At 43.3% G+C, this 9,668-nt stretch overlaps 1 protein-coding gene across 2 annotated transcripts; it reads right to left on the bottom strand.

Moving 5' to 3' along the window:
- Positions 1-797: 797 nt before the first annotated feature.
- On the bottom strand, positions 798-6,649 carry LOC123044894 (uncharacterized). Of its 2 annotated transcripts, XM_044467776.1 has the most exons (3): positions 3,615-6,649; positions 3,020-3,192; positions 798-1,790 (listed from the first exon to the last, which is right to left on the bottom strand). In XM_044467776.1, the coding sequence occupies exon 1, from the start codon at positions 5,299-5,301 to the stop codon at positions 3,868-3,870; it is 1,434 nt and encodes a 477-aa protein (XP_044323711.1). In that variant the 5' UTR covers positions 5,302-6,649; the 3' UTR covers positions 798-1,790; positions 3,020-3,192; positions 3,615-3,867. The 2 variants fall into 2 exon arrangements, with proteins under 2 accessions (XP_044323711.1, XP_044323710.1); XM_044467775.1 differs by having other exon boundaries at positions 798-3,192.
- Between the last annotated feature and the right edge of the window lie 3,019 nt (positions 6,650-9,668).

The raw sequence follows: 9,668 nt of genomic DNA, 5'->3' as shown, positions 1-9,668 counted from the left end.
GATGATACGTGTTTGTCACAATAGGTCGCGTTTTATGTCATGCATGAACATCCATGACAATTTATGACAGAATCAAGATAGTCATACATGTGCTGTCGTAGAAGTGTTCCATGACATTACCAAAAATTATCTTCACAGAAGTGTCCACTTCCATGATGATAAATCGCGCGTCACGGAAGTGCTTTCGTCAAGGGTGACCGACACGTGGCATCCACCATAACAGAACACCGTTAAGCTATCGGGTTCGGTTTTGAATCTGATATCCCGTTAACAGCCCGGACCAATGGGGATTTTCCACATGTAAAATCATCATTGGTTGGAGGAAACACGTGTTGCCTCACCGTTGGGTAGGAGGCGCCTATGATAGGTCGACATGTGGCACAGCCCAATAGTGGCCCATTCCGGTGAAAAAGGCAGACCCAATAAAAATTAGCAGGCCGACCCATATAAGGCCTACTTGTGTGATCAATTAAAGTACAGCGGGGTTTTTTACGCCCAAACTGCGAGTGTCGTGTTCTCCACAGGGACTAGGCGACGGCAACAACGCTCGGCTAAAGCTAGGTGACACAATTCAGATTATGAATGCCAGAAAATAAACCTAAAATAACCAAGGACAGTGACAAATAAAAATGACAAACAGTAAGGAGAGAGTACTAGTTTTCTATTTTGATATTTTATTAGGCAGGAGAAATTAGAGACTAAAACAAAAGGAAAATAACATGACAAAGACAGATATATAACTATCAAACATCTAACAAAGGAAAGAAACAAGATAATATGACAGGGACAAATATATATCACAGCACAAACATATATATTTTCACATGAACATAGTTGACATAGGAACTACAGTACACACATAGCCACACATATGGGCACAAGGTACTACACCAAGGTTCAGGTTACACAAGTGACAACACAAACGAAATTACACAAGCCACTAAACTAGTACTTGCAGATCAACAGAATATTACTAAACCACTTTAATACTGGACAATTCACCAATTCTAACAAGGCATCGTACAATTTTTTTGCAAGAAAAAGAGTGAGAGAAGCAGCAGTTCGGGATTCAGAGAAGTACAGGGTCAGCAACAAGTAAAGAACAACGGTAGGTTGTTTTCTTCAGTAAAGGAACACCAGCAAGGAAAGGGAATAGGAGCAGCGTGGGGATTGGAGAAGAAGCGGCAGGTTGAGGCAACAACAGCAAGGGGATGCAAGTAGAAGGAGCAGCAGGAGCATTGAGAGAAGAAGAAGAGCAATAGCAGGGTTAGGAGAAGAAGAAGAGAAGCAGAGGAAGTGGAGACGAGGGGAGGAGCAGCGGAGAGGGAGAGAGCAGCAACAGGTGGCGCGGGGAACCAGACACCTGTCTGGTCGGGCGCGCCAGGCGCGGCGACGAAGTGGAGTGGTGGCTGGATGATGTGGTGCTGGTGGGTGAAGGTGCTGGTGGAGCAGCAAAGTCCGGAGGCGCGCCGCCACGATGGCCTGGCCGTGATGGCGGCCGAAGGTGGGAGAAGAAGTGGTGAGGGGGAGAGAGATGGAGATGCCGGGCTCCTTTGGGGATGAAGGCATCTAGGGATTTTGACCCCACGGTTGATCAGCCCATATTGCAATTTGGCCCTCCTCCTTTCCTTCTTTCTTCCCAAGTCGATCCCCTCCATCTTTAGTTTTGGCCCCCGGTTTCTTCTTTCCTTCATGCTCAGGTCCCTTTCTTCACCTCTTTCCTGCCCTTCTCTCTTCTCAATGGCCAATTCGTCCGAATCTTGGAGATTATAGTGCCTTTGCGCACTTTTCTGCAAAATAATCAAATGACGAGTAAATGATCTTTTATATGATTTTCATTCAAATATATCATAGTTCACAGCAAGAATGGATCGTCGGATCACAATAAATGGTGTGTTTGTGTGCCAAAATTATATATATGAAATGTGCTTATCAAGTTCCCCCACACTTAAATCTTTGCTTGTCCTCAAGCAAAGGCATATGACAAAAGCAAGAACATGAACAGTGAACTGACTAGAGAATGTCAAGTGAAGTAGATCTCTAAACAGTGCATGATTTGGACTTGCCTAGTGAAAATTAATGGTTAAGAGTGCTACATATCAATAGGACACTAGTAATCTCGACCATTTTAAACTTTTGCAATGATAAACGAAGATTAGCAAGTTCAAATGTTGACTGTGCCAAAAGGTTCCTAAAGAGAGCATGATCCTGAGAACAAAAGGAGCTTGAATTAAATCACTTATTTGCGGAAATATAACATTGTGGTTGAACCACTTATTGAAATTGGAACGCACTTGATAATATATTTTCGATCTCACCAAAGGAGCATACCACCGATCCCGAGAACATGGTATACACCTGGCTCGACCAATTGTTAGGTTTTTTTTGTTTGTCTCCCCCAAAGGAACATACCACCGATCCCGAGAACATGGTATACACCTGGTTTGACAATTACATTTTTATTATTTATTTATTACTGTCCAAGCTACCAAATTTCACATGCCACCGATCCCGAGAACATGACGTGCTACTGTAGGTAGACCAGACTTATTCATTATAAGATATACCTTTTTTTAAATGAACAATGCATAAGCACAAAAAACAGGAATACTCACTTCTCCATGTCTGGTTCACATGCTACCGATCCAGGGAACATAGCATGCTAATCCATAGTGGTTAGGTGATTGCTCTGAATGGGAACACACTTGGCACAAATTCAGCTTCTAAACATGGTGATCTAGGTGTATCATAGTAAATGCAGAAAATGACGAAGTTTTCTAGTGTACTAGGGATTTGAGCACTCCAAAGTAGTAGTTCTCACTAATTTCAGCAAAGCATGCATGGTGTAGATCACTAGTTTACAAGGCATTCAAAAATCAAGTTCACAAATTCACATCAAGCACAATGCCAAAGGTGAAATTCAGCTTGACAACAAGTAATAACTGGCTCAAGCAACCCAACTAGCAATTGAATTCAGCATGTATTTATGATATTCAGAATGGGTCATGAAACAGCTCACCGGTCTTAATGAAGTAGCACTCGCTCGATCACCTCACCAACTGCAGCTCCTCTCCTTTTGCTTCTCTATCCTCATGCCTGCTCCAGCTTCTCCCTTCCTCGTGTGTGCCCCCTTGCTTCTCCTCATCCCCATGCTCTGAGTCCACCAGGGTCCCAAGGAATGTCACCTCGAACCTGGTCAGCATGTAATGGATCGTGCATAAGCAAAAACCTGAAAGCACTCTCAACAAAAGAGACAATGCAAGTGGTAGGGATAATACCCTCCAAGTCATCAATCGAATATCCAATTACATAAGCATAGCTATATAGCACATGTTTAGGATGGTAGAAATCAGCAAGGTCAACACTAACATGAGGATGATATTTATCATTAAGCTCAAGACTAGCATGTGAATGATATGTTTCATAAAGCATAGGTCTAGCACGAGGAAAGTAACTGTGATCATCACTAATGTGAGTAATGCCACTAACAGGGTATATATGATCATATCCAAGCAAATACTTTTTCAAATCTACTTTAACAGATGGCATCATGCAATGCAAGGTAGTAGCAAACAATTCATATGGGGACATGCCATTGAGAGGATTAGATAAACCTGCAATCTCACACTCTTGTATGATGATAGGCAATTGAATTTCTGGTTCTTCATCTTCAACTACAACAGCTTCTTCTACTTCTTCAGGAGTAGTAGATGATGAATCTTCAACTTGATCACTTGGTTGTTCGAGCTCTAGATCATCTTGTTCCTCGTCTTCGAGTATTTCTTCTTCTAGTTGAGATCTCTCTTCCTCTGGATCTTCTATGGTGCTAATACCAGCAACACCTAATTGAGTCTGAAGTGTCCCCATCTAAGAATATGCACTAACATGATCTGGTAGGGGTGCTGAGATCACTACCTCGCTGTCTTTCTGAGCAATATTCTCCTCATCACCATCACTGCTAAGTTTCAACAATGACACTGATGACTTCCACCAGTCATGCAGCTCAGCAACACGTGGGATCTTCTCAGGATATTGAAGTATCAACTCTTCTAAATTTGACTCAACCTCTTGTATCTCTCTCCTTGGAATGTCTCCGACTTGCTTAGATGTATGTGCAGGAGTTGGAATCTCATCTTCACTATTCTTCTCTGAGATACTCTCTTTAACTGAGATAGAGGCAACCACCGGTGGAGCTAAAGATTTCTTCTTGACAAATATCCCAGATACAGTTGTAACACAAGTGTGGGCAATTGGTGACACGACTAAATTCCACCAGTCACATAGTTGACTAACACAAGTGAATTTCTCCATATCTTGCTGTCTCAACTTAGCATCAATCAGATTAGGTTCCTCATAAACATCTTCTTGCAACTTTGACTCATTCTGGACAGTTTCATTGCCATAAGGTATTCGATCTGCTACTGTGGTTTCCATCTGATCTGCAGTAGTTTCATCATCTTGAAAAATATCATAATCATCATCAAGGATAATTGAAGTAAGATCAATCTTTCTATATGGAGGATCTAATTCAGTTCTAAAATGTTGTTGTCCCCGGAATGACACATGTTGGTTTTGAATATTAGGCACCATGGATGATTTCTGTTCACTTATGGAACACACAGCTTCTGATTGCACGAGGCTTGCAACCTTCGGATTTGAACTAGGCCTTTCATAACCCGATTGCATTTGGTGGAAGGCAATGCTCTCAATGAGAATAATTGCACCCTCGACGGTCTTGTTCATGATTGTTCCACCAGCTGACATATCAATAAGATCTCTTGAAGCATGTGTCATCCCTCTATAGAATATCTGAAGCACTAACCAATCCTTTTGCCCATGATTAGGACATTTTCTAAGCAAATACTTATATCTCTCCCAAGTTGCATACAAGCTCTCACTACCATCTTGCGCAAAACTGAGGATCTGGTCACGAATTGCAGCTTGCTTGTAAAGTGGAAAATATCTATGCAGGAAAGCTTGTGAAATATCACCCCAAGTGTATGATCTTGATGGCAAAGAATAGTACCAGTCCTTAGCAGCATCTCTGAGAGAGAATGTGAACAACATACACTTGATAGTATCTTGGGAAACGCCATGATACTGGACTGTATTAGCATACTCCAGAACATTACTAATGTGCTCATGAGGGTCTTCATTGAGTAATCCTCTAAACTGATTCTGCAAGATGAGAGCAATAAGTCCAGGCCTCAACTCAAAATTTTCGGCCTCAATAGATGGCCAAATTGGCCCTGTCATCATGTCCAAACTACTTGGCAACCAAAGACCACGTACTAACGCCATATGTTCAAGTGCAACTGTCAATCAGCCTACAAATAATAAGATATCCTACACACGCTCACAAACATCAAACATTGGTGAGAGGGTTAGTATCCTAATAAGCCAAAGCAACAAAAAGTAAAAAGGGAAAAGAAACAGAGAAATAAATTTGACTGGAAATTTAAACAAAAACTATACTAAGCCTAGTCTATAGATTCGCACAATCGCTCGACGATAGTCCCCGGCAACGGCGCCAAAATGATCAATTAAAGTACAGCGGGGTTTTTACGCCCAAACTGCGAGTGTCGTGTTCTCCACAGGGACTAGGCGACGGCAACAACGCTCGGCTAAAGCTAGGTGACACAATTCAGATTATGAATGCCAGAAAATAAACCTAAAATAACCAAGGACAGTGACAAATAAAAATGACAAACAGTAAGGAGAGAGTACTAGTTTTCTATTTTGATATTTTATTAGGAAGGAGAAATTAGAGACTAAAACAAAAGTAAAATAACATGACAAAGACAGATATATAACTATCAAACATCTAACAAAGGAAAGAAACAAGATAATATGACAGGGACAAATATATATCACAGCACAAACATATATATTTTCACATGAACATAGTTGACGTAGGAACTACAGTACACACATAGCCACACATATGGGCACAAGGTACTACACCAAGGTTCAGGTTACACAAGTGATAACACAAACGAAATTACACAAGCCACTAAACTAGTACTCGCAGATCAACAGAATATTACTAAACCACTTTAATACTGGACAATTCACCAATTCTAACAAGGCGTCGTACAATCTTTTTGCAAGAAAAAGAGTGAGAGAAGCAGCAGTTCGGGATTCAGAGAAGTACAGGGTCAGCAACAAGTAAAGAACAACAGCAGGTTGTTTTCTTCAGTAAAGGAACACCAGCAAGGAAAGGGAATAGGAGCAGCGTGGGGATTGGAGAAGAAGCAACAGGTTGAGGCAACAACAGCAAGGGGATGCAAGTAGAAGGAGCAGCAGGAGCGTTGAGAGAAGAAGAAGAGCAATAGCAGGGTTAGGAGAAGAAGAAGAGAAGCAGAGGAAGTGGAGACGAGGGGAGGAGCAGCGGAGAGGGAGAGAGCAGCAGCAGGTGGCGCGGGGAACCAGACACCCGTCTGGTCGGGCGCGCCAGGCGCGGCAACGAAGTGGAGTGGTGGCTGGATGATGTGGTGCTGGTGGGTGAAGGTGCTGGTGGAGCAGCAAAGTCCAGAGGCGCGCCGCCACGATGGTCTGGCCGCGACGGCGGCCGAAGGTGGGAGAAGAAGTGGTGAGGGGGTGAGAGATGGAGATGCCGGGCTCCTTTGGGGATGAAGGCATCTAGGGATTTTGACCCCACGGTTGATCAGCCCATATTGCAATTTGGCCCTCCTTCGTTCCTTCTTTCTTCCCAAGTCGATCCCCTCCATCTTTAGTTTTGGCCCCCGGTTTCTTCTTTCCTTCATGCTCAGGTCCCTTTCTTCACCTCTTTCCTGCCCTTCTCTCTTCTCAATGGCCAATTCGTCCGAATCTTGAAGATTATAGTGCCTTTGCGCACTTTTCTGCAAAATAATCAATGACGAGTAAATGATCTTTTATATGATTTTCATTCAAATATATCATAGTTCACAGCAAGAATGGATCGTCGGATCACAATAAATGGTGTGTTTGTGTGCCAAAATTATATATATGAAATGTGCTTATCATTGTGTCAGGTCCATTTAAGCCCACAGCCCATACGAGATGTGCGAATTCAGCCCGTCAACGGCCCGTTAAAAATTTGACAGCATTGCAGCCCATCGTCAGTTCGAGCCCATTAACAGCCCGTTATATATTTGGGCTCAATATCGGCCCGATGAGATTTCGGCCTGTTAATGGCCCATTCATTGGATGGGCCAATTTCCAGGATGTACATCTTTCAGCCTATTGGCGACCCATTTAAATGTTGGGCTAATTTCCGGCCCGGTGTGTCTTTCAGCCTGTTGACGGCCCATAAATCAGATGGGCCATTTGTAGTCGGACATGAGTTTCGGCCTTTTAGCGACCCATTTAAGTGTGGGGCCAATTTCCAGCCCGGTGTCTCTTTCAGCTTGTTGACGGCCCATAAATCAGTTGGGCCATTTGTAGTCGAACCTTAGTTTTGGCCTTTTAGCGACCCATTTAAGTGTTGGGCCAATTCTCGGCCCTGTGTGCCTTTCGGCCTGTTAACGGACCATAAATGAGTTGGGCCAGTTATAGTTGGACCTTAGTTTTGGCCTTTTAACGACCCATGCCCTTCATGGTCCAATAACAGCCCGGTTTCTCTTTCGGCCTGCTAAAGGCCCACAACACAGTTGGGCCATTTACAATACGACCTGACTTTCGGCCTCTTAGCGGCCCATGCTCTTCATGGTCCAGTACAAGCCTGTTGTCTCTTTCAGCCTACTAAAGGCCTACAGTATAGTTGGGCCATATGTAGCCCAAACTTAGTAACGGCCTGTTAACGGCCCGTGAAATCAATTGGGCCCACCTGTTGCCCGCTTCGATGTCGGCCTGTTAACGACCCGGGAGGTAAGAGGGCCAACCAGTAACTTTCGGCCTAGTAACGGCCCATTAACTTAATGGGCCCACTGAAGTTCGTACATATCTTTAGGCCAAATTAGATAATTTGAACCCATTACGATGAGCAATTATGCACAGGACCAAAACCGATTAAGCAAAGGTACGGCATACAGGGAAAAACGTTAAACGTCCAGCATATATTACAGGAAATTACATCCACTGGACAAATCAAAATTGATTCCAGTGCAAAAAAAGGAACAGAACCTAACGATCTACAACGTCACAATCTGCAACCTCAACGTCATAAGCATGTGGTCAAGTTCTTGCTGCTTTGCTACACTGCCATTGATCAGTTGTTGTGTGGCTCGACTCTCCACCTCTGATTCCTCCACCATTTCCATCATTGCTTCAGCCATTAATCGGTTCACAAACATACATTTTATCCATTGCATTCGAGACAGAGGATACTGAACAGATTCAAATGGCGATTTTGGCAGGCTTGTATTATTGATAGTGGAGAGTGTCTCGACCACTGCATCATAACATAAATTAGGAGGGGAACCAAACATATCAATCATGAGTTATTGCCATATTACCTGGCCTAGATTTATTGGAAAGAAACAATGGGGTTGTCTTGCTATTTCCAGAGTTTGTCTTATTATCTTCAGCAGCCTGCACTGAAAGTGCAACTATCCCTAGGTGGTTTTGGTAATTCATAACAACATATAGCTCATTGAGCTAATGCTATTCCAAGACTATTATTTCAGGAAAGTTCAATGAATGGCATGGCATGGATGATGAAAGTGGATCCCTCAAAATAATAAGGACAAAGGATTGGCTCAAGCTCATAAGCTCAAGACTCTTCATTTTACATTTTAGTGATCCAAGATCACATTGAGTCTATAGGAAAAGCCAATACTATCAAGAAGGGATGAGGTGTTGCTTAATGAGCCTCTTGCTTCATGTGCTTAGTGATATGCTCCAAAACCCTCAACTACTTTCCCACATCCACAAATGACCTAAACCTAAAGCCAAAATCGATCACACCGATTCTTTCTATCCGGCGCCACCGATTCCAAAAGTCATAGCCACTGCCACAAACCCTAAGCAAATCGGTCTTACCGATAGGGATCTCGGTCTCACCGAGATGGGGTTGCAATCTCTCTGTTTCCCTTCGTAACGTTTCGGTCTAACCGAAGTGAGCGATCGGTCCCACCGAGATTGCAATGTAAACTCTCTGTTTCCTTTTTGTAACATTTCGGTCTCACCGAAAAGAGCAAATCGGTCCCACCGAGTTTACCTGACCAACTCTCTGGAAAGCTTATTACCAAATCGGTCTCACCGAGTTTGTGTAATCGGTCTCACCGAGATTACGTTATGCCCTAACCCTAACCGAATCGGCCTCACCGAGATGCATGTCAGTCCCACCAAAATCACTAACGGTCACTAGGTTTACTAAATCGGTCCGACCGAGTTTAACGATTCGGTCCCACCGAGTTTGGTAAATTGTGTGTAACGGTTAGATTTTGTGTGGAGGCTATATATACCCCTCCACCTCCTCTTCATTCGTGGAGAGAGCCATCAGAACGAACCTACACTTCCAACTTACCATTTCTGAGAGAGAACCACCTACTCATGTGTTGAGGCCAAGATATTCCATTCCTACCATATGAATCTTGATCTCTAGCCTTCCCCAAGTTGCTTTCCACTCAAACCCTCTTTCCACCAGATCCAAATCCTATGAGAGAGAGTTGAGTGTTGGGGAGACTATCATTTGAAGCACAAGAGCAAGGAGTTCATCATCAACGCACCATTTGTTACTTCTT

This window comes from Triticum aestivum, chromosome 2B, assembly GCF_018294505.1.
Source record: "Triticum aestivum cultivar Chinese Spring chromosome 2B, IWGSC CS RefSeq v2.1, whole genome shotgun sequence".
NCBI classification, from domain to species: Eukaryota; Viridiplantae; Streptophyta; class Magnoliopsida; order Poales; family Poaceae; genus Triticum; species Triticum aestivum.
The sequence above is the reverse complement of the archived record's forward strand: the minus strand, read 5'-3'. Positions and strand labels throughout refer to the sequence as shown.